We start from the raw sequence: 22,098 nt of genomic DNA on the forward strand, positions 1-22,098 counted from the left end.
ACTAATTAAGAGCTCATCAAGCAACCCAATCGCATGGAAACGGCAGTAACGACGACCAAACGGCAGAAGCGTGGCCGTTTCAGTAATGCCACGGGCGGCACGGAGCGAGGCGGTCGGACCGGCTGGTGTCGGCTTACGCTGAACCGGGACAAACCCACGTGGTGGCACGTGACCGCTCTGTGCCTTCGCCCCAAAGCGAAGCAAAGGTAAAAGGGCGAGGACACGTCCACGTGTCAGCCGCGGTGGGGCCGGCGTGAGCTGGTTCGACCCCGGTCGGAGGTTTAAGGATTAGCTGTCGGTCTGGTCCACACCACGTGACCTCTCCGGCCCGGTTTTCCCTTTGGTTCGGGTTCTCGGGGGGCTCTTAAGCGGCGAAGCCACTGGGGCGGCGGGCGATCCGTTGCACCGTGGGAGGGAAGTGCGAGAGAGTGGAGACAAAAAGAGGCGCTTCGATTCGGACAACGGCGGATCCTTCGGACGCTTTCCCTCGTCTCTTGTGCCTTGTCGTGCCCGTCCTCTCGCTGGGATAAAGCCGCGAGAGAGGGATAGGGAGAGAACAGAAGGGTGAGAAGGAGAAGCGGAGGTTGGCTTCTCCTCTGCGGCGAAGGAAGCAGTCATGGAGTGGACGACGTGCTTGAACGAGTACGAGAAGCTCGTCATCAAGATGGACACCCCAAGGTACCTTGTGTCGATCTCAGACGCTTCTTTGTTATCTCGTTGATGAGAGACTGATGGTCATCTTGTCTGTAGGGTCGTCATCGACAACGCCGTCTGCGCCACCGCGACTCTCGTCAAGGTGAGCTGTCGTCTCAAGTTCTCATTCGTGCAATCCAAGAGTTGCTTCTTTAATGGTCTTTAATGGAGATCCACCGACGACAGGTGGATAGCGCGTCGAGGAAGCACGGCGTTCTTCTGGAAGCCATCCAGGTGCTCACCAACCTCAACCTCTCCGTCAAGAAGGCCTACATCTCCTCCGACGGCCGCTGGTTCATGGACGTCTTCCACGTCACCGACCAGTTTGGCCACAAGCTCACCGACGACAGCGTCATCTCCTACCTCGAGCAGGTTCGAAGCTTCTCCCTTCCTCGCTTCGAGAGAAAGAGAGCGGCTAAGAAAAATTCGGATCTTTCCGGCTTATATTTGCAGTCTTTGGTGACGGGGAACCCGGAAATCGGCACGTCGCATGTCCGCGAAGGGCTCACGGCCATGGAACTGATGGGGACCGACCGCCCAGGCCTGCTCTCCGAGGTCTTCGCCGTGCTCTCTGACCTCCGATGCGGCGTGGTGGAGGCCACGGTGTGGACGCACAACGGCCGCATCGCGTGCCTCCTCTTCGTCAAGGACGATCTCTCCGGCTCGACCGTCGAGGACGCCCACAGGATCCGCCGCATCGAGGCCCGCCTCCGCCAAGTCCTCAAGAGCGACCACGACGTCCGAGGAGCCAAGGCCGTGGTCGCCACCACGTCCGTCACCCACCCCGACCGCCGCCTCCACCAACTGATGCTCGCCGACCGCTACCACGGGCACACCTCTCCGTCATCCTCCGTCTCCGTCCAGAACTGCGTCGAGCGGCGCTACTCCGTCGTCAGCGTGCAGTGTCGTGACCGGCCGAAGCTTCTGTTCGACGTCGTGTGCACGCTGACGGAAATGGAGTACGTAGTGTTCCACGGCACCGTCGACACCGACGGAGATTTAGCTCATCAGGTTCGATCTTTCCTCGCGTTAAATGGGATGAAATCTTCCATCTTTGCGATTCTTTCAGCTCTAATCTCTCATTCTCATCTCTTCAGGAGTTCTACGTAAGGCACAACGATGGAACCCCCATCAGCTCGGAAGCAGAGAAGCAGCGAGTGATCCAAAGCCTGAAAGCAGCCATCGAGAGGAGAACATCCGAGGTAAATAACCCAACAATCTGCAGTAATCCACTTCCTCCCAAAGGATTAAAGATTCAGAGTCGGTGCTCGACGATGAACAGGGCACAAGACTGGAGCTTTACATGGAGGACCGGCCGGGGCTCCTCTCCGACGTGACCCGGACGTTCCGAGAGAACGGGCTTCTGGTGACGAGAGCAGAGGTGGCGACGAAAGCCGGCATGGCGTCGAACGTGTTCTACGTGAGTGACGCCGGCGGGGAAACGGCGGACCCCAAGGCCATCGAAGCCGTCCGGCGGCGGATTGGCCTGGAGCGCCTCATGGTGAAGGAGGAGCAACGCCCAAGGTTCCAATCCAAGGAGTCAGCTGACGGTGACGAGGCACAGAGTGGCGTGGGCATCGGACTGTTCTACTTAGGTAGTTTAGTGAAGAGAAATCTGTACAATCTGGGGTTGATCAAGTCATGTTCTTAGCTTCCTCGTCTTCCTCTGCTTCTGTGTCTGATGGGCCACCACTGCATGACAGAAGGTGGGGGAGTGAGACAACGGAGAGCACAGCAACGGGGCCGTGCATTGTGACAGAGAGGAGAGCAGAGAGATGGTGATGGTGTCGTTGTTGTTGTTGTTGTTGTTGCTGCTGCTGTTTGTTATGGTTTATGGTTTATTGCACACACATCTTTTACGTGCTGTGTGCATTGATGGTTAGTGCTGATGTTTGACAGCATTCGAGAGTTCGATTAGCTTTCTTCCTCCTTTGGAAAGCTGATTGTTATAGTTTTCTTGATATTAATTAAATTTTCTATTAGCATCGATTTGGATTGTCAATTCCAGATTAATAAAGTTGAATCAATATAATTTCTTTTTTTCTAATAAAGATATAAAGTTTAACTCGTAAAAAGGGTTCGATTGTTGAATCTTACGGTAAAAGTTCTCTGATATTTAAGTCAATATTTATTTAAAAAAATATAAAACCTTTTAGGATTTGGAGATTTGAACGAATTCTTATAGAAGATTAAAGAATATTTCCTTTAGATCGTTGTGATATGGTATATCTATTTGACATATTATCATTTCTTATTCGATAAATGTCATCTTAATTGCCTCAATATTACGTTTTGAAGTAAGGCCTTATCTGTACTCGAGTGCAATGGTCGTCTTTGAACCTCAAGCGCTTTGTCCAATTAGATATTTTTGTTATGATCATATGCATCAAGCTAAGGAAATGCTTTACCCAGTTGGAGTGTATCAGATATTTTAGATTTCTTATCTCTTGGGCAGATGCATCATCATGTATAAGGAGAAGCAAATGCTTTGCTTCTTATGATACATTCGATGTGTTATGAATGTTTATCTATTGGACGAATGCATGAGACGTAGGGAGATATTTTGCTCGAGTGGGGTGCATTGATTTCTCTGCATGTATTATGTCTTAGGAGGATGTATCAGTTCTAAATGTTTTACATCAACATATCATATGCTTTGATCATAACAGATATATAGATGTACTTACTCGATTATGATACATGGGGGTATTGTAAATGCTTTTCGTCTTGAATAGATACAGATATTATTTATTTATTTATTTATTTATTATTATTATTTTTATTATTATGTGTAGATGTATTAGAGGAAGATAATCGATCGATCGGCACATAAGGCATAGTTAAATCCTTTTCTTTTTAGTAGATGCATCGAGTATTAAGATTATAATATGATTTTCTAATACTTATCATTTAATCTTATTCAAACAATCATGAAGTTGATAAATTTTGTAGATAATATATGATTTGATGAATATTTATAATTTAACTATATTAATAAAATTTAACGTAAGGTATCCTCGATATATGTAAAGTTGACGATGGCATAGGGTCAAATATTGATATGATCGACCTATTATTTCTCGTAATCAAGGGAATGAAAATTCAAAAAAAATTTGATGGTCAAAAAATCTTATAAACTTATATTTGACGAGACTCGATCGATGAATTAGATAATAAATAAAAAAAGGAGACTAAGGAGATTTCAAAGATTCAATAACTTGAGATTTATAATTTATTTGAGAGATTGCCAATCAGTGTGTCAACAAATTTTTTTTTTCTTTAGATATCATGTTGATATAATACAACTATTTCATTTCTTTTGGCTATCAACTATTTCATTTTTTTTTCACTTTAAAAGAAAAAGGTTTTTCTTTTGGGAACATTTTTTATGATATTTCTCACCATTTGTCTGATCTGCTAGGGTTTCAGCTGGAGTTTGCAGCAGAATCTATGTACTTCCAATGTGATACTCGTTGGCATTTGATGCCTCCATTAATTGTGCCACTGGAGACCCCCCAGGAAGACATCAACCTTACCCTTTTCTTTGATCCAGGACAAAAAGGAATCCTCAGCTCTTGTGGCAACAGCATCTACCATCTGATTGGTTGATTTGATCTTGGTAGGACATTACATCCCAAAATGCTCATTTGATCTGCTTGTCATTACCTCCTCCTTCTGCCCCACTCCCAGAAGTGGCCGCCGCTGTTCATCTTACAGCATTGGTCGGCGAACAAAATGGCTGCTGCCGCACCCAAACCCGTTGACCTCTCCTCATCACTGTCGTCTTACTCCTCTCCACGTTGCTTCTTTGCTCTGCCCAACACAAACGTAGCAGCACATGAAGACAAGCTAATTGCATCTACTTGCACGCATGAGCAGCGCCGGCGTCTCCATTGCATGGACTGACGTGCCGCGAGCCCCGCCGGCCGCTGTGTTGTTCTTCGTCCGCACTCGCCCTCTTTCTCTCTCTCTCGCCTTTTGATGCCCACCCACCATCTTTTCGCTGCTGCTCCGCGCTAAACGATGCGGCTCGTTTGAGCTCGGCCGAGCTTTCACTCCAAGCCGGGTTTAGAGCACCGTGTGGTAATCATGCTCGAGGCACATGCGTTCCCCTCGAGGAGCTCACCATCTATCTCTTCAACCACTAGTTTATGTTTCCTGTGCGGGTTGGTAGGCACACATCAAGTAGCAGTAGATTAGTGATAGATCATGTCATATATGTTGGGGAATAGAACAAAGTGTCCTCGCATGCATGCAACTACTTAGAAAGTACCGGAAATGTGCCTTTGAATCTGATTCCACCTCCCATGAGGAGGGAGAGATGTTGCCATGCAAGTGTTTCCTTAAAGCATGCTTTGGATACTCAAGAAGAAGTGTTCCTTAAAGGTGTCTTTTCGAAGGTGGAAGAACAAAAGCCAGATCATCCATCTATCTCCCTCCACGGAGTAGGAATCTTCCCGGGCAGCTTCTTGGATTCATTCTCCATCAGCCAGCATGAAGCCTAATGCTCTAACATGCATGCAGATGCAGCCTTTTTGTCGTGAAGGTTGTCCTCAGTCCATGGTTGCTACTGACCGAGAACATAAAGATTCCAGTGCTAATCGTGGCATTCGAGGATAATATCGTTGCCATGCTCAGAGACAGATTACAGTCACAGACATGTTCTCCCAAGTAGCTGATGATCCAAGTGGAAGACAACATACCATTGATGTCGTACAAGATTTATCATGGATGCTTCAGTTTTTGACTCGATCTAACTAAATATGGTCAACCGAGCTGTCAATTCCTTGTGCTATAGTCAAAACTGACTCACGAATCACTGTCGTACAACGCTTGTCGTCTGCTACTTATGAGAAGTCGAAGCTCTCTCTCTCACTCTCCCCATCAAATGAATCTGTCTGTCTGTCTGTCCATCTCAATCCTCCATCAATCTCTACAGTAAGTTACAGTCAAAAGGAAGAGCAGAAGAAGAAACCTCGCTTGCGGTGTTGTATGAGACGGAGATCTCTCTCTCTCTCTCTGTGAAAACATTGTTTAGTCATGGCCTGCTCTCCTCCTTTTGACCACCGACCAGCTCGTCGAAGACCACCCCCAGCTTTCCCAACCTCGCTTTGGCTCGCCCAAAACCTTTCTTCCATCGACGGCGATTTAAGATCAACTTCTTTTGACCGAATAAATGATATCAACGCGAACACAAATATCAAAGTCCATTTAACGTTTATATCCATAAATCTTCTCCTGAAGGAAAACGCTCGGATCAGTGGCACCGATGTGAATCTTCTGAACGACAATGGCATTTCGGTACGATGATATTAAAATCGGATAACGACAAAAGAAGCAGGTCGCTGGTGAGTGACAGCGGAGTCTCCGACGGTCGCCTCGCAGCTTTAATACAATAAATTAAACCCCATAAATATAAAAAAAGCAATTTCCTATTCCAATTATACCCTTATCTTTCCTTTAAATACGATACCATTTTTATCTACTTAATTATTCTTTCCATATTTTATCACCATCGTCATCATTATTTTTCTTGCACTACATTTATAATAATGGTGTAATAATATTAATATTAATTCCGGCCTTTCTCTTTCCCATTTCTTGCACTGTTCTGTGTTCGTCTTCTCTCTGGTGAGGACGGCCGCGGCGGAGTCGGCAGCAGTCTCCTGGACGAGAAGAAATAAGGCCGGGAAGAATTGCTAGGAGAAAACGTTTCGAGATTTTTTTTTTTGTTTTTTGTTTTTGTTTTTTTGTTTTTGGAATTTGTTGCGGCAGAGCTGTTGGAGGTGAATTGTAATGGCGAGAGCTTGAGGAAACCCTGGCGATCGGGTGTCCGGCGGGCGAAGAATCTCCTTCCGGCCTCTGATCCGGCGGTGCGGGGTGCTTGCCTATGCATGGAGGGGACGGAAGGACGGGTGCCGTCTCCGGGGCTGGCGGTGGCGGTGGCGGTGGCGGCGACGACGGCGGAGGGGAGTAGGAGTTTCCAGCCTCCGCCGGCTGCGCTGGCGGTAGGTGTGGTGGGGGAGGAAAAGCCTGCTGGCGAGGCTGGCGGAATGGCGGCGCCGGTGGCTCCGCTTGCCGGATTGGTGGTGGGGCCGGCTGGGGTGGGGGTGGAGGGGACGGTGAAGAAGAAGAGGGGGAGGCCGAGGAAGTACGGGCCGGACGGGAGCCTGCTGCGGCCGCTGAACCCGATGCCGATCTCGGCCTCTGCGCCGACCGGCCTCGAGTACACGTCGGTGGCCGCGGTGGGGGCTGCGATGAAGCGGGGTAGAGGGCGGCCACTGGGTTCGGTCAGCAAGTCACCCCCGTACGGATTCGAGTTGGAGGACCCTTTAGGTAACCTCCTCATCATCTCTTCTCCTCGCCCGTTTCCTTCTCGCTCTTTTAACAGCTTCTAACGAATCTGAAATCAAGGAGACTGTTTTGCTCAATCATCGATGAGATTTGCATTCGAGATCTAGTGGATTACATTTTTTAGCTGATTTTTTCTTCTTTTTTGTTGTTGTTGTTGTTGGTGATGATGAGGCTGTCGAATCCCCAAAAATCATCTTTTTGTGGCTCTGTCTCTATCTGTGTCTTTGCTGCTTTTCATCAGAGCTCAGTGTTGGTGGTAGCTGTCAACTTGGAGTTCAAGAAACGAGTCCGTAAGTTGTGTCAGGGGGTCAGTGGACGATGATCCCTATCTGCAGATATGATAAGGTAGAGGGGTATCGGATCTGATGGTGAAAGCGAAATGTGTGGGGTTGGATTGGATTATTCTCCGACTGAAGAAGTTGTGTGGAGAACATTTTACCGGATAAGAACATTAGTTGCCTACTTTGGTTGGCTGGAGTCAATTTTAGCGCTGGCAACGGATCCTCACTGTCCATTATTGCTTGTGGTAAAACTTGGTAAACCCGCGGCACGATTAGTTGGAATCTCATAACAACTGGACAAATTGCAATGGAGGTTGTGGGCTACATCGTCGTCATCGGTCGATTTGCTTCCGGGGAGATCCCAGTATAGCAAAGTCTTTGTTTGGACTCAACTATGGTTAGGCCACATTTATCGTTCACTGTAGTATATCTAATTGTTGGAATCCTATTGATACAGGAGAGATGGTAGCATGCTCTGCTGGTGCTAATTTCACACCTCATGTTATCACTGTTCCTGCTGGTGAGGTAATTGCTTCCTTGAACCTTAAATTACTTTTCTTCTTATGAATTATTATTGTCAAATATAAATGCAAATGTTCAACATGGTTGATGTAGCTGTTATTTAGCTCTTTGGTGTGATCCAAGTAGCTGCAAAGCGGAAAGGTCTTTGTGTTACAATGTTCTCGTTTGGTACTTTGGTCATCATCGCCTTCCCTTGGTTATATTTTGTCCAACCTCCACTTGAAAACTTTATGACAATTTGCTTTCTTGGTTGTTCGGCATTTTATACTTGGGTCACTTTTGCAACTTTGTAGAATTCTTTCCTGCAGTGGCTGGCTTGTGAAGTTTGAGCTTAAATCTGCGGGTAGCTTATAAAGTTTGAGCTTATTGTGTTCATCGGTCGCCAAAACTTGGATGTCTACAGAAACTTAGTTTGTTTTAGGAAGTTATAAAATGATTACATTGCCAAAAAGATCCTCTCATGGAGTTGTCATTATGCTTGACGCATATATTATACGCTGAAGCACTTGGTTTTTCTAATTTACATCATATTGAAAATCTATTACTGCAGGAACCAAATCATTAGGATGTATAGAACAATAAGAAAGACTCAAATTGTACGTAAGCTAACAGAAAATTGCTACATAAGCTTCTGAACTTTTATTGAAACGATGTTGCTTCTCGAGAGACTATTCCGTAGCTGGTTCATCGGTTTCGTATGCAACAGGGTTCTGATTACCCAAATTTTCTATCCCAAAAAATGAATTGAAGACATTACTGCTTTTTGATTCTTTCATAAATAAACCAGAAAAAAACTAAAGTGAAGAGTTTTTTTAAATTGAAATTGACAAAGTTGCATATCCTACCCTTGTCATATGTTTCTTTTTTGGTCCTTCAATTTATCTTAAAAAAATCTTCATTGAACACATTTCTTTTTATGTTTGTTATTATTTGCAGGATGTTACTATGAAGATCATATCATTTTCACAACAAGGGCCTCGAGCTATTTGTATCTTATCTGCTAATGGTGTTATCTCAAACGTTACGCTTCGTCAGCCTGATTCAAGCGGTGGTACATTAACTTATGAGGTCTGTATATCTCTTCATGTGGAAGGAAGTGTAGGATTCAAGTACAATTGCTTGTTAAGTAGAAAAAAAATACTTTTAAATCAATAAATATGAAACTAAATTAGTTTTGAATATTAATAAGCACATATTCATGCAAAAATATTGTGGCAAACATTGAAGGTTAAAGGACTTTACATCTATTGGCTGATTGGGCTGTTTGTGCTATTGAGATGAAGTGCACTTATGAACAGTTTGTCAATTCTTAACTCTTCCTAAATTTTGGGGGAAATGTGGGACTTTGTGTCAATTAAGCTTGAAGGAGCAAGGCCATCTTTCTCTGCTTTTCCAATAATTTGGAGTTATGCATCGTTGGGCCTTCTCCATCTTGAGATATGATCTGTGGCATAATCATGTTTAGAATATCATTCTGTTCCATTAACTTGAACTAAGTTTTGGCAGTAACATGGCTCCACATATTATAATTTGACTTAAATTGAAGCATTGACTTGAATATAGCATGGCTCCGCAGATTATAATTTAACATAAATGGAATATCAAAGAGATTAGATTGCAGGCATTTAGATCAGGTGAACCATATTGAATGGTTAGGATGCTGAACATATTTGTAGAGAACTGATTTGATATTGGGCGATGTTAATTAATTGCATCATAGTAGTTTAATTTTTAATCAAAATTTGAAGGAAAAAAAACACGAATGCAAGTTAACTTTGATGGAGTTTATTACTAATGCTTTTAGCAGTAAAGTGGGAGTAAAATACTTATCAGCTATAGATTGGGATGTGCAAAATCTCTGGGGTCGTGTGGGTGTATTAGATGTTGTGCTTAGTCTTGCCCGCTTTGTATCAGGGCCGTTTTGAACTGCTCTCTTTATCTGGATCATTTATGCCAACCGAAAATGGAGGAACGAGAAGCCGATCAGGTGGCCTGAGTGTTTCTTTGGCAAGTCCTGACGGTCGAGTTGTTGGAGGTGGAGTTGCTGGCTCACTGGTGGCTGCGAGTCCAGTGCAGGTAATAGTGCTCAAACCTACACATTCTCATGATGTAAAATCTTCTCATTTGGATACCTGAGTTATTCTTTTTGGCTGAAAAATATTTTCTCTTTTAATTGAACTTCTTCGACTCTAGTTTCTTTTGCGATGAAACCGATCAAGTACATCTAAGTATCTGCCTTGGCTTGTTAAAACTCTTTTTAACGACATTTACTCCCCCTTAGTTTTCACCCATATTTGTTCTATATTTCTCATGTAAAGTTATGGATGGAAAACTTATTTATTCAAACATCAGCACTTAGTTTTCGTGCCATTCTTTGTTAGGTTGTGGTAGGAAGTTTCTTGCCGAGCTACAAGATGGAGCAGAAAATAAAGAAGCCAAGACTTGAAACTGGATCAGCATCGACACCGACATCTGCAATTCAACGTTCAAACACAACTATGGAGGAAGCTTTGGCTAGTGGCCAAGGTCAGCAGAGTTCGGCAACCATGAATCCAAATCCTTTAACTGCATCCCCTTTCAGTGAAGAAAATTGGTCTGCATCCCTACAGCCGGCACCGGGAGCCACAAACACGATGGACATAAACACAAGTTTGCCCGGTGGGTGAAGTTACACTAGAGTCTCTCTCGCATTTGTGAGTATGTTTGCTTCACCTTCTAGGTTTTCGGATCGAACCCAAGTGGTCGTGTCGTTAAAGCTCCATCCCTGTGATTGGAAGTTTGAGGTCCGAACACATGTATTGTTATCATTCATTTGAGTAGACTTATATGGTTTGTTATATGGATTTCGTAGGGTTTTGCCATCCAATTTAGTTGATGTTCAGCATTGTAACACCTGCTTTGTATCTGATGGGAGTCAGTTTCATTCATGGCTTGATACTTTCCAACAAATTTTATAGAAGTAGAAGTTTGGTTTAGTAGCATGTGGATATCTCTACATACATATTTGCATATATCTACTGGTCTATATGTGAATGATATTATCATCATTAGCAATTTTTTTATTGAGATCAAGTAATTTCTTAAATAATTGGTAGATCAATTCTCTATCAAAGACATATGAACCTTAAGTTATTTTCTGGAATGAAAGCAATGTTCAAATTTTATGATAATAGCCCCATTAGGAATCTCACATAATATCGACAAGTACTTGGTTCTTTTTAATATTTATCTCTAACATGTTTAGACATTATATTTGCAATCAACAAATTATCATAATTCATACATTGACCCTCTACTACACATTGGTTTGTACTAAAACGTATATCCTGTGATATCTTAGAGGCATTCTCATTCATTAATTTTTTTCTTCGTAAACACTAATTACTTCATTTTCATACCTTCAGCGATATTGATTGGGTCATGTTTTTTCAGGCATCGATTTGTAGCTCACCTATGAACTTGCTTATCGTTGCAATCATCGAATTAGATGTTGCTGGATATTTTATGCGATTTTATAAAGTAATATTTTTTAAAAGAAATCCATGTTTTTTGATTTTTTTTGAAAATATCTTTCATTTTCAGAATTATCTAATGGCATCATTTTTTTTATATATGGTCATCTATATATATATATATATATATATATATATATATATATATATATATATATATATATATATATATATATATATATATATATATATTCTATGGATCCGTCCATAGAATAAATTGGTTCAGTAATAATATTTTTATACTTCTAACAATATCAAAAAAATATTATAGCATAATACAAAATTATTATGTTATGATATTTTTTTATTATTGTTGAAAACTCTGTAACACAATGTAAAAATACTGTGTTTATAATGTTTTTATAAAATCTGTATAAGCATACTATATATTGTAATATATTTGTATTACGTTGTAATGTTTCTTGGTGTTACTAAAAACAGTGTAAAAACTTTGTAATTGGAATTGGCTATAAGAAAAGGAATATGTGAAGTATTGAGTATTTCATGTATTATGTAAAACAAAAAAACACTGTTAGGAAGTTCTGAAAATAATATTATTTTTCGAAAAAAATAAAAATTGATTAGAAATTGGTCCGTTCGAGTAGTTATGTTTTGTTTTCTGGGGGGTCCCTCTTCATTTTCCGGTGAGGATGTGGTAACGACACCGGATGGTCTACCGACACTTCCGTTATGGTCACAGTAGGTGAGAATAAGAATCCGGTTTCTGGACGATTTGACGCCATTTTAATTTTTTTTGGGCTTGTTTGTGATCCGGATGACGTGTGGTAAGTTCACAATAGGGTATGCTGGTACGCTCCCGTTATTTGGACGGCGAGTGAGAATAAGAGTGCTTGGGCACTTTGGAAGGCCTTTAACGCGCAACCGACTCGTGGTATTCTCACCAGGGAGTCTCGGGAACTTCATCCGCAGATGCAGATGGTGGGAGACGGAGAATTTGTTCGAGCATTTGAAGAGGTTAAGCTTCGGTGATTCTGCCATCGACAAAAATAATGACGAGTAATAGTATATGGTTTATCATTACAGTAAGGTAATGACGATAATATTATTATAAGAGTGAAATCTCGGTATGATAATAAGACTATGTATTTGTAAGGGTATAATATACATGTCATCAGTTGGAATGTCATATATATATATATATATATATATATATATATATATCCATCCATGGTTGTCAGATCCATCTTCACTCGATACTCAATTTTTCTGTTTAATTATTTTCTTTTTCTTAAAAAAACAATTTTGGTCCATTCAAATCAAACTTTGTTTAGATGATTAAAATATCATGTTGAAAAATGATTGAAAAAAAATATTCAAATCGATGCCGATTAGAAACCTCAGATTTGTTATTTGGAGAAGCGTTTGATCATTTAAATTTTTTTTATTATTTTTCTGATCGATTCAGTTCAGAACTGTCTGATTCAATTTAGAATGATTCATTCAATTAGATTCTGATTCAAACCGAACCATGGTCTAATAATCTACATCTATCATTCTCACAGTCAGCATTGTGCTAAACTCTCATTTAATAGCAAGATAATACTGCGGTTACAAGATTTTCTTCAGATCAGATAGATACAAGAAGCACTTGCACACGATTGCAAGGTAGCATCATAGATGGCTTTCCGATTACAGCACGGTTAATAACTAGACATACTCTACTAAGTCTACAAGATCGGCTTCAGACCAGACATACAAGATTTACTGGCACATGAAAAAGATTATTCTGCCTATGGACAATCCTCAGAGTCCCTCAATAACACAGATGGAAGCACTATACAATGTACATTTGTATCCGACTTCTCATGGAGCGGCCACATTTTCCACAGCAAGAGGAGCTACTTCCTCGCCGTCGATACCAGGTTCACTATTTGCAGCCCCTAGACTCAGGAGAAATTGCTCCCACTTCTTGGCAGGTCCCTGTGACAGGCGATCGATTGACACCCAAATCACGTAAGTTGAGAAGAAACACATGGAGTGCAGCATATAAATCTTAGGAGAAATGGATGTTTTCGTAGCTCACCTTCCAGGAGAGATCTTGGGCCATGCAGTTCTGGATCATCTCTGCAAAAGCAGGTGTTCCATAGACCTTGAGGGCCCTCTTCACGGTTTTCACAACTTTTTGTACATCAGCTTTGTTGGCAACAGCACACTGGAAGAAGCGGATCGAGTAAGAATCATGTCAATGCATCAACATGATGATTCACTCGGGAAGAGTTTCCTTACCTCCACACTGAAGGGACCCATGTGGAAGCCAGTGCAACCTTCTTTTACGGTGTCAACTAGTCCACCAGTTGTGGAACACATGGGAGGCTGCACCAAATTTTAACAACCATCAAGGTTTTCACTTATATAGAAGCAGTCAAGACCATTATTTTCTAGTCAATACAATTTCTGGAAGTTCAAGTTGTTCAACAGGATACTAATCATCATGTTACTGAAGCCTGGTAAAGGATGCAAAATGTCATGATATGGTGCCATTCTAGAACTGAAATAAAGACTACTCCGTGCCATCATATGATTCAAGACACCGGGACAAGGAAATGACCGATGAACCATAATAAAAATGAGTCGGGACATGGTCCTTTATAAATTTCTACCTAGTCAACACCTAAATATGTCATTTAGATATTGCTCTAAGTATATGCCAAAACCTGAAAAAAATTCAAGCGACAAGCCTGAGAAAAGTAGAACATTCTAACTCGAAAGAAACAGATAGAACTATCATGCTAACACAGATAAAACAAGAAGCTCATTGATCAAAAAAGATAAAGTCAATCCGGGTCCATTGAACTACTGGTTGCTAAAAGATGTAGACATTTACGGCAGGCATAACAATGAAGTCGATGAATGCGATAATACTAACGAAGAAGAGGTAACGTACAATTCCATATTGCATGGCCTGGAGCTGAATAAGACCACATGGTTCAAATCTACTTGTAACAGCGAGGATATCTGCTCCAGCCATGATTCCATGAGCCAAAGGAACATTGAACTTCAGATGTGCTCTGACTTTGTCTGGAAACATTGTTTCAAGTAATGCAAGCTGACGCTCCAGCTTCTTCTTACCAGTACCCTGCACATGTGGTTAATTAGTATTCCTGTGCTGATATGTAGTGAGATATGAAAGGCTACTGATCATGGAGCTCATTACTTACAAGCACTACTACTTGAACATCCTCATCAATGAATTCTGGAATTGCTGAAGCTAGAATGTCTGATCCTTTCTGCTCTTCTAGTCTTCCAATGAAGGCTATAACAGGGATATTTGGGTCAACAGGCAGCCCAACCTCGGCTTGCAAAGCTTCCTTATTGAGAGGTTTTGCATCCATTACCTGTAACTTCCTTGGTGAGTTTGATGTAAAAATTAAAATTAAGGCAAAAACAACTCCATTGAAAATGCTCACTGTTGTTGCATCGTAATTTGCAGATATATATTTGTCTGTTGATGGATTCCACTCATTGGTGTCCATCCCATTTACTATCCCAGTGATGCCTGTCATGCGCAGGATATTGTCCAACTCAACACCCTTCTCTACACCTGAGACAAGCTCTTGGGCATAATATGGGCTTACAGTCAGGACCCTATCTGATTCTATTATTCCAGCCTTCATCCAATTAATTTTCCTTCCTTTCACAGGTTTGTCATATCTGCAAATAAAATGTATCTTGTGAATTTTGCATGCAAATAGAAATTTTATTATCAATAATAAGTTATGACATCAAAAAAATGAAGAGCATACCCATCAATGAAATCAAAAGAAGACTTAAATTTATCAGGAAGATTAAGTCGTGCAAAATCTGAGTAGGCAAATCGGCCCTGGTAAGCGATATTATGAATGCAAAATGCAACCTGAAACCAATTAAAACCATTGCTCCATCAATCAATCACCTACATTATAAATAATTCCTAATAACGAAAGAAAATGACCAATTTTAGTGGAGACATACCTTAGCATTCTTGTAAATGCCATGTGATTGGTACATAGTCTTTAGGTAGCATGGTAGAAGGGCAGTGTGCCAATCATTGGCAATAAACACAACATCTTCCCCTGGAAGAAAGAAATAACAAAAAAATCATTGGTAGATTTAATCAATAGAATGGGTTTATTCACAAAGATTGTGCATACCATATGGTCCAGAATGGTATTTACTGTTGTTGAAATGTAGAACTCTTGGAGCTTCCAGAGCTGCCTGTAAAAGTTATATACAGTTTGGTAAAAACCATCATAGGTAGAAATTTTAACTTCACAAGCTTTCAGTAGAACTTCCATGCGGCAGATAATGTTGAACATGAAATGCATAAGCCCCTTGGCAGATTCAGGTCCCCAAATAAAATACTACTATCATCGAATAGGTCTAAACATAATTAGTTACTGTTGCAGATTACTCATCATCCTAAGTTATGGTTTATATATTGATGTAAACATAGCAGATAAGTTCATGAAAGAAAACTTTTCTTTAAAATAATTTAAGCTAAAAGGTGAAGCTACTCATGGGTCACTTGGCACATGTGATTCCGCTGAAGTCGCACTCATAAGTGAAGCAGAGTAAACTATTGCTAATCCCTATGATTCGTTGGCAGAAATAAAGATATTCCTGATCCAGGACATAATAAAATCTGTCACTGGCATCTATAACGTTCACTCACCTGGCACAAAAGGCTGAACCTCAGCTGGTTGTCTTCAAAATCTGTTCCGGTCACAGGACCATATATCTTTCCTCCAGTTTTGCCCCAAACCTTTGGCATGTAGATGGTCAGTAGGCTTTGTGCCACTTGAATGTTTGATAAAAATAGTTGACATTATTCATAAACAAGAAGATTATTCCAGGTTAGATAAAAGAAAACCTTCTCAAGAAACATTGGATGGTCAACAAAGACCCGATCAACTCCCCTTTTGTAGCAGTGGAAGAACCGAACAGTTTCAGTTCTATCCCCAACTTTTAGCTGCATATAGGAACAGAATTAGAGCACAATGACCCCAAAGATAGGAAAATACGTTACCTAACTAGTGCAGCAGCTTGTAATTGTAGCAGTAGTCAAGCTAGCATACCTCAACCAAGACACCAGTATCCCACCCATCTTTGTATTGATCGTATCGTGGTGCTACAGTCATAACCCTGTGTCCATTTGCCTGCACAAAGATCGGAACAAAAGAATCTAGTCAATATATATTCACGCCAACAAATTATTAATCAGGCTATCAGATTAATGAATGCATGAGGTGATAATGCTGCATAGAGGTATAGCAACTGAGTACCGCCATGGCTGGTGGCAACCCTCCAAGAACATCACCAAGGCCCCCAGTTTTGCTCCATGGAGCCACCTCAGCACCAACAAACACCAAGTTCATTCCACTTCCACAGACAATAATAGCCCAGGGCCTATGGCTAGCATGACGAGTGCCCCTCCTAGCTTGCCTAGAAGTTGCTTTGGCATTCAACTGCATCTGACGTGAATCCACAACATTCCGAGTTCTCAGACCTTCATAGGTAGTGGCATGGGTACTCAAGTACGGAACCCTTCTGCTCTGGAAAGTCATTGCCTCAGAATCAAAAGCTCCACCATAGCTGGAGCATGAGGTCCTCGAGATGAAGCGTGACGCCATCACAGCAGCCATTGGAACACGCACACTGCAATCAATTGAAATGCTTAGTAAAGACCAAAAGGTGAAAGAACGGAAAAGAAAAGAACACAAATTATCCAAATTATATTAAAAAGCCTCCACCTTTATTTGCATTATTTGATTAATTATTAATGTTCTTCATACAAATACTACCCCAGGATAGTTCAAATTGTATTTGACAAAGCGGAAATTATTTCTGTGAATTTAGTGTGAAGATCCATGGAGTAACTCAACTACCATCAACACTATCTACACCTTCATTCGACAATACAAGTGGGTAAAAAAAAGGTGCTTTACCCTCAAATTTCTCATTTTACATGAATACTATCACTATGGAAATGAACTTACAAGCTTTTTATAGTACCACAAAACCCACTTTTTATTTCAATTAATTCAAACTATATATATTATAGTGACTAATTTATGCAGTATAATTAGCAGAATTAGACTTAACAGACACGAAGCTCTGGAAAAATCGGCATTTTTGTATAGCAATCTACGCATTCTTGTGTACAATAATCATAAGATTAGAAATATCCCAAATCCATAAGTTGGTTCAGTTGCTACTCTGCCGCAGATGGTTATTCCCTGTCCCAGTCTCCGATAGATCCAACAAGAAAAAGGATTATTTCAAGACAATCGATGGTTACTAATGGAAGAATCTTAAACAGGAAGCAGAAAAAAAAGCGAAGCTAAATGCGTTTTACAGAAACAATACAAAAATCCTCCATGATCACCTAAGCAGAACGAGAACGAGAGAAATTGAGTAACCCAATCGATCCCGTTAACCAAACTTACCACTCTCTCTCGTCGGAGGAGGAAGATGAAGGGAGCGGAGACTTCCTTCTCTCTCGTTCGCTCCCCACGCGCAGTGATGACCAAGGCCGGCGTGCGCTCCGTGAGGTGCGTTGGCAGCGAGGCGTCGGTACTTGTAACCCGTGAGGGGGCAGCGGGGGACGCGCGGAGGACGCGTGGCGACGTGTTAGTGGCAGTTTAACCACAGTCTCCTAGGAAGTGACTGTGGGTCCCAGGCGAACCAGCAACACGAAGTGGGAATATGCGAGCGGGGCAGAGTAGAGACGCAGATGCCCTGCCACGTTAGCCTAGATTTTTATTTGGAATGGTCACGTCGGTATACATTACCAGGATTACCCTCGGGCTCGTTAAGTAGGCTTCATATCGGATCCGGATCCAAGCCCGATAAAAGGATCTGCAGAACTGGCATTATTGGATTCATACATAGCTTGTCAATTGTCGGATGTCGGGTTGGATATCGGATCGTAAAGTGGATATTAATGTTGTGTGGAAGCACGTAGAGACATATTTATAGCGTTATGGCCCGAACCACATGCGATTAAAGATATTTGTGCCCATTAACAATCTTGCGTGATAAATTAGAAGATGAGGGGCATTTTTGTACTAAAATAGTTACATCGAATGATGGCCACCAATAGAGTAGACGTCCACAAAAACTGAAGGTGCACTGTATATAAATCACGTGACATGCACGAGGCTGCAAGAGAACCACCAATTAGTAATTAGAAACATGGAAGGAATGAGAAGTGATCAGAGGTTAGCATGTAAAATATGCTCGACCACAAACTATCATGATTGGTTGACATCGGTTTCGGGTGGGACCGAAATTGATGGACGGCCAAGGAAAACTAGAGGCATGAATGATTTGAATGTGGCTCGTGAGAACCATCGTTCGTTCAATGCCTACCTGAGAATAGCAGCAGGGGAAATGGTGAGCAGAACACCACAAGTGAGATCCCGTGACTCGGTGAACTCGTGGTTGGAAGGAATACTTTGGATCTATTTGTGCGTTTTGACTTCTCTTTCTATTTGCTCCTCCGAGAGAGAGAGAGAGAGAGAGAGAAGTGTTGTGTTGTCAACATCGATCTACAGTATGCAAAAGGAGAATCTCACTCAACTCTCAAAATAATTCCCATTAAAGAATGAACAGATATTTAAAGGTGGAAATAAGCAAAAGGCAAATTTAGCATTATGAAGTCACGAAGATGAGAAATGAGGGGTTTGAAAGATGAGGAAACACTAACACGAAACCATCAATTGGTGAGTCGGTTCAATTGATTTATTGTCAAAAGTACGGATCCATTTTGATTACTCATCTTGGGTGACCTGGAGAACAGGTGTTGCGAGAAGGGCGAAAAAATCTATAGAGAAAGGCAATTCGTTAGTCATTGAGCGTTGAAGATTATTTAGAGAGTTGGACGATCTCTTGGGTAGTTTCCTGGTTATGCCTTCGGATTACATCGATGATGCTTCACAATAGACATGTGTCGGAGTGTCTCGGTTCGATCCATCCGATGCTTAAGTTAGGAAAACGGAAAAAGAGGAAGACAACAATATCAATAGTATAAATAAGAAAGAAAATAATCTTTTTTGCCTACTTGTCTCGGCTCAGCTCGAGGCTTGACCTTTATACCTATGTGCTTAGTAGAGTAGACAGGTCTATGTCAAAGCCTCCCTTCCCATACGTGAAGGAGGTATTTAGATCTCCATCAACACCCCCCTTACCCTATGTGGAGGAGGGCAGAGGATTTGCTAACGTGTGCCCCCAAGGGTGACGCCTTAGGACTATTGAGATGACATCTTCAATCTAGCTTCCTTGCTTCCTTTGGTCAGGCAAGATATAGTACATTTGTCATCCGCCCGGAAGGGAAGGCTTGTGAGATTGCATCATGTTGTCAACTATTAATACAAAGTCATATTTTTCTTTCTCAACCGTGGATTGAGTAGATCTCACGAGCCCATTTTGACAAGTCGAGATACATGGCACGACCTCCACCTTAGGGTGTAGATGGTTCCTAGACTTTTACTTAGGTGTTACTTACTTGGTGAGGGAGCTAAGGAGTACTCGGATTAATCCTTGTAAGACCCATATTGATTCTAATAATTAACAGGTTAACAGTGAAGCAGATTTGCTATTTTTCTGCAATGACCAACCTATAAAACCAAATTGATGATATACCATAAACACCTCTATGACAATAAGATTCTATTGGTGGATGGATGCAAATTATAACCCATCTGTAACCTTCCTTCCATCCACCACTGCATTGCACTACCATAGTAGCATGGATAGAAACCATACCATATACATTGATGCCATTAGCCTAACTCATAGTTAGGTATGTGTAGTTTGCTCACTGTAACTTGAAATACAGTCACCAAAATAAACAAGACACGAATATTTTAAGTACATTTCGAACAATAATAATCAATCTTTCTTTAAAAATTTACTCTACACATTATATTTTTCCTTTTGAAAAAGAGAAGATAACCATATCAAAGTAAAAAAAGGGGTACATCCTGTGCTTTGAAGATCAACACATAAAAGATCGACGGTCAATCGTGTCCCTCCAAACAAAATGCAAACCACTAACTCTAGCGAGGTTTGCTACACATTACATCTTAACCATAGGATGTTTTCTTAAAGATAATATTAATAATAATCCATCTAGCATGATGTGAACAACAAAGAAAATATATGGAGACATACAAACCCATATCTCAGCATATATCAGTTCAATGGATCAAATGTAGGGTCAAGATTAGGCTAATTTAGCCACCTTACCCTGCAAATGAAATTTATTCTTGTCACTCTCAACATTAGTATTTGTTGAGTTCACCTAAACAAACAAATTAACAAGAGAAACATCAACATTTGTATTTGAGAAAGTCTCAAATTTTACAAGAACAAAAACTATGTCATCTCGAGTTCACCTAAAGAAACAAATTAACCTCAGCAGATCATAAGAACATCAAAATTCCTAAAGACTAGACTTAATGATGGCAATAAGTAACTTCAAAATCAAAACTGACAAAGGATGATAATGTGAAGATCTCTCTCTCTTTCTCTCTAATCAAACAAACTGAATCCCATGTCATCGTCACTCTCTTCCTTGGGCTCCTCCTGCAACCAAAACAACAGCAGCATCAACAACAGCGGAACAAAACAAATCAAACCCTTTCTCCACTTCGATGAAATGATTAGCATTCTCGTGTAACGAATATAGGAAACAGAAAACAAAGAACAAAAAATGTCACCTTTTTCTCCTCAGCAGCAGGAGCGGCTGCAGGAACAGAACCACCATCGCCAGCGGCTGGGGCAGCGGAGACTCCAATAGGTGCACCACCACCTCCTGCAAGAACATTCAGAGACTAAGTAAAATGGGATCAAAATCCATTTTTTCTCAGCAAAAAATTCAAAACGGAGACGACGAAAAAGAAAGCAACTAAATCGAACCGGATCCCACGCTCAAGATGAGGTCGTCGACGCTCCTCTTCTCGAGGAGCTTGGCGAAGAGAGGCGCCCAGTAGGAGTCGATCGTCACGTTTGCGGCCTTCACCAAGGTTGAGATTTTCTCCGACTGATCGTTTCGGAAATGCAAAAATAAACAAATCAGATAGCACCGAGGAAAAAAGAACTACATGATCACAAGGAGCAAAACACCAAAAAAAAAAAACAAGTGGGAAGCATGGGAAGAACCGTAATGGCGATGTCGTCATCGTTAAGGATGAGAGCAGCGTAGGTGCAGGCGAGCTCTCCGATCGATGAGGCGGCCATCGGTCGACGAAGAACTCTGCAACCGATTGACGAATGAAAGAATAAAACAACAGATAACTAAAAGGAAAAGATCTCGAGGAAAGTGGGACAAAAGCTTACTTTGGGAGATATAGGCGATCAAGAAGAAGAGAAATGAGGGGTTCTCGACGGCGGCAAGCGGGAGTAGTGGAATTTATAGGACAGAAGAACTAGGGTTTCTCGGGCACGCTATGCGCGAGAAAGCGCGGCTCGACTGTTCGGCCTCCTCCGCGGTGCAATATATTGCATTTTTTATATTTTAAATATATTTTTAAGATATCTTGAGTTAGTTGTTTCAACTGCTTACGGCTAGAAAATGAAACTCATACACACATTATATATATATATATATATATATATATATATATATATATATATATATATATATATATATATATATATATATTAGAATAAATAATTTGTTCGTATTCTTCTCACGCTTCGTAGATTTGAATTGACCGTGTAATTTAAAGATT

The 22,098-nt window shown here is 41.4% G+C and overlaps 4 protein-coding genes across 4 annotated transcripts; 2 read left to right on the plus strand and 2 right to left on the minus strand.

Annotated features, from left to right (window-relative positions):
* The first annotated feature begins 401 nt into the window (after positions 1–401).
* Positions 402–2,682, plus strand: LOC135672564 (ACT domain-containing protein ACR8-like). The gene is made up of 6 exons (XM_065181059.1): positions 402–678; positions 751–796; positions 880–1,065; positions 1,147–1,704; positions 1,791–1,895; positions 1,976–2,682. The coding sequence occupies exons 1-6, from the start codon at positions 617–619 to the stop codon at positions 2,342–2,344; spliced, it is 1,326 nt and encodes a 441-aa protein (XP_065037131.1). The 5' UTR covers positions 402–616; the 3' UTR covers positions 2,345–2,682.
* A 3,578-nt stretch (positions 2,683–6,260) lies between these two features.
* Positions 6,261–10,825, plus strand: LOC135659237 (AT-hook motif nuclear-localized protein 1-like). Its single transcript, XM_065176285.1, has 5 exons — positions 6,261–7,029; positions 7,786–7,853; positions 8,787–8,918; positions 9,765–9,926; positions 10,232–10,825. Exons 1-5 carry the CDS (start codon positions 6,588–6,590, stop codon positions 10,514–10,516), a joined length of 1,089 nt encoding a protein of 362 aa, XP_065032357.1. The 5' UTR covers positions 6,261–6,587; the 3' UTR covers positions 10,517–10,825.
* A 2,066-nt stretch (positions 10,826–12,891) lies between these two features.
* LOC135659253 (granule-bound starch synthase 1, chloroplastic/amyloplastic-like) lies at positions 12,892–17,968 on the minus strand. Its single transcript, XM_065176286.1, has 14 exons — positions 17,809–17,968; positions 16,645–17,017; positions 16,438–16,518; positions 16,233–16,331; positions 16,035–16,124; positions 15,514–15,577; positions 15,335–15,435; positions 15,127–15,236; positions 14,791–15,034; positions 14,542–14,718; positions 14,268–14,459; positions 13,610–13,696; positions 13,407–13,535; positions 12,892–13,303 (listed from the first exon to the last, which is right to left on the minus strand). Exons 2-14 carry the CDS (start codon positions 17,002–17,004, stop codon positions 13,187–13,189), a joined length of 1,851 nt encoding a protein of 616 aa, XP_065032358.1. The 5' UTR covers positions 17,005–17,017; positions 17,809–17,968; the 3' UTR covers positions 12,892–13,186.
* A 2,698-nt stretch (positions 17,969–20,666) lies between these two features.
* LOC135672565 (large ribosomal subunit protein P1-like) lies at positions 20,667–21,842 on the minus strand. The gene is made up of 5 exons (XM_065181060.1): positions 21,704–21,842; positions 21,527–21,620; positions 21,284–21,407; positions 21,085–21,179; positions 20,667–20,950 (listed from the first exon to the last, which is right to left on the minus strand). The coding sequence occupies exons 2-5, from the start codon at positions 21,602–21,604 to the stop codon at positions 20,897–20,899; spliced, it is 351 nt and encodes a 116-aa protein (XP_065037132.1). The 5' UTR covers positions 21,605–21,620; positions 21,704–21,842; the 3' UTR covers positions 20,667–20,896.
* Positions 21,843–22,098: the final 256 nt, after the last annotated feature.

Source organism: Musa acuminata, chromosome BXJ1-4 (genome assembly GCF_036884655.1).
Source record: "Musa acuminata AAA Group cultivar baxijiao chromosome BXJ1-4, Cavendish_Baxijiao_AAA, whole genome shotgun sequence".
Taxonomy (NCBI): Eukaryota; Viridiplantae; Streptophyta; class Magnoliopsida; order Zingiberales; family Musaceae; genus Musa; species Musa acuminata.

Excerpts from the sequence above, each read along its gene's own strand:
- LOC135672565 (XM_065181060.1), bottom strand. The coding sequence starts at position 21,604 with ATGGCCGCCTCATCGATCGGAGAGCTCGCCTGCACCTACGCTGCTCTC. Across the intron at positions 21,180-21,283 it reads CATCTTGAGCGTGGGATCCG|GAGGTGGTGGTGCACCTATT; the intron begins GTTCGATTTAGT and ends ATGTTCTTGCAG. Across the intron at positions 20,951-21,084 it reads CTGCTGCTGAGGAGAAAAAG|GAGGAGCCCAAGGAAGAGAG; the intron begins GTGACATTTTTT and ends TTTTGGTTGCAG.
- LOC135659237 (XM_065176285.1), top strand. The coding sequence starts at position 6,588 with ATGGAGGGGACGGAAGGACGGGTGCCGTCTCCGGGGCTGGCGGTGGCG. Across the intron at positions 7,030-7,785 it reads CGAGTTGGAGGACCCTTTAG|GAGAGATGGTAGCATGCTCT; the intron begins GTAACCTCCTCA and ends CTATTGATACAG. Across the intron at positions 9,927-10,231 it reads TGGCTGCGAGTCCAGTGCAG|GTTGTGGTAGGAAGTTTCTT; the intron begins GTAATAGTGCTC and ends ATTCTTTGTTAG.
- LOC135659253 (XM_065176286.1), bottom strand. The coding sequence starts at position 17,004 with ATGGCTGCTGTGATGGCGTCACGCTTCATCTCGAGGACCTCATGCTCC. Across the intron at positions 15,436-15,513 it reads ATACCATTCTGGACCATATG|GGGAAGATGTTGTGTTTATT; the intron begins GTATGCACAATC and ends TCTTTCTTCCAG. Across the intron at positions 14,460-14,541 it reads ATGTTCAAGTAGTAGTGCTT|GGTACTGGTAAGAAGAAGCT; the intron begins GTAAGTAATGAG and ends CCACATGTGCAG.
- LOC135672564 (XM_065181059.1), top strand. The coding sequence starts at position 617 with ATGGAGTGGACGACGTGCTTGAACGAGTACGAGAAGCTCGTCATCAAG. Across the intron at positions 797-879 it reads CCACCGCGACTCTCGTCAAG|GTGGATAGCGCGTCGAGGAA; the intron begins GTGAGCTGTCGT and ends CACCGACGACAG. Across the intron at positions 1,066-1,146 it reads TCATCTCCTACCTCGAGCAG|TCTTTGGTGACGGGGAACCC; the intron begins GTTCGAAGCTTC and ends TTATATTTGCAG.